Source organism: Fonticula alba, assembly GCF_000388065.1.
Source record: "Fonticula alba strain ATCC 38817 unplaced genomic scaffold supercont2.17, whole genome shotgun sequence".
Classification (NCBI taxonomy): domain Eukaryota; order Rotosphaerida; family Fonticulaceae; genus Fonticula; species Fonticula alba.
In genome coordinates this window covers 1-572 of record NW_009242987.1, presented here as the reverse complement: position 1 = coordinate 572, position 572 = coordinate 1, and the positions used below count along the sequence as shown (strand labels likewise).

At 68.0% G+C, this 572-nt stretch overlaps 1 protein-coding gene across 1 annotated transcript; it reads left to right on the top strand.

Annotated features, from left to right (window-relative positions):
- Window positions 1–34: 34 nt before the first annotated feature.
- On the top strand, window positions 35–534 carry H696_05994 (hypothetical protein; the record flags this gene model as incomplete). The annotated part of the gene is made up of 1 exon (XM_009499761.1): window positions 35–534. A coding segment is annotated over one exon (498 nt), but the record flags the coding sequence as incomplete, so codon positions are not given.
- Between the last annotated feature and the right edge of the window lie 38 nt (window positions 535–572).

The following is a 572-nucleotide window of genomic DNA, read 5'->3' as shown; positions in this document are numbered from 1 at the left end:
GCTGTTGCAAGAACGCCGGCACAGTCTCCGGGACATGGCCAAGCAGTTGGCGATGCCGGCCGCTCGGCTCCGCTGGTACATCAGGTACTACGAGCCGGGGGTGGTGCTACCCCGTTCCAACGGGCGGCCGGTGCGGCAACCTACCCGGCCGGAGGGTTTGGGCCGGCTGACGCTGGGCGAGTACACGCGGCGCTTCTTGCCGGCCACTTCGCCAGTGCACCAGGTCCCCCCGGGTGAAGGGTCGCCGGGGGGCGAGGCGAGCCCTGCGCCGGCCGGGCCATCGGCGGTCAATCGGCTGGTATACTTCGACCCCCGGGCGCATGGGTCCGGCCCGGGGACGCATGTGCAGCTGCTGGCGCCGGGGCTGAGTCAGAACCTGGAAGCCGAGATCCAGGGTCTGGCTGGACTGCGGCCCATGCTAGCAGGGCAAGAGATAGGTGAATACCTCGGCATGCCCTTGCAAGCTTTGTTGGATGCGACGTCCTCCTTCGGATGGCCTGAGGACCTTTGGGATTCGCGTTCGTCATTCCGGAAGTACGCCCTGGCGGATGAGGACATCCGGCGGCTGCGGC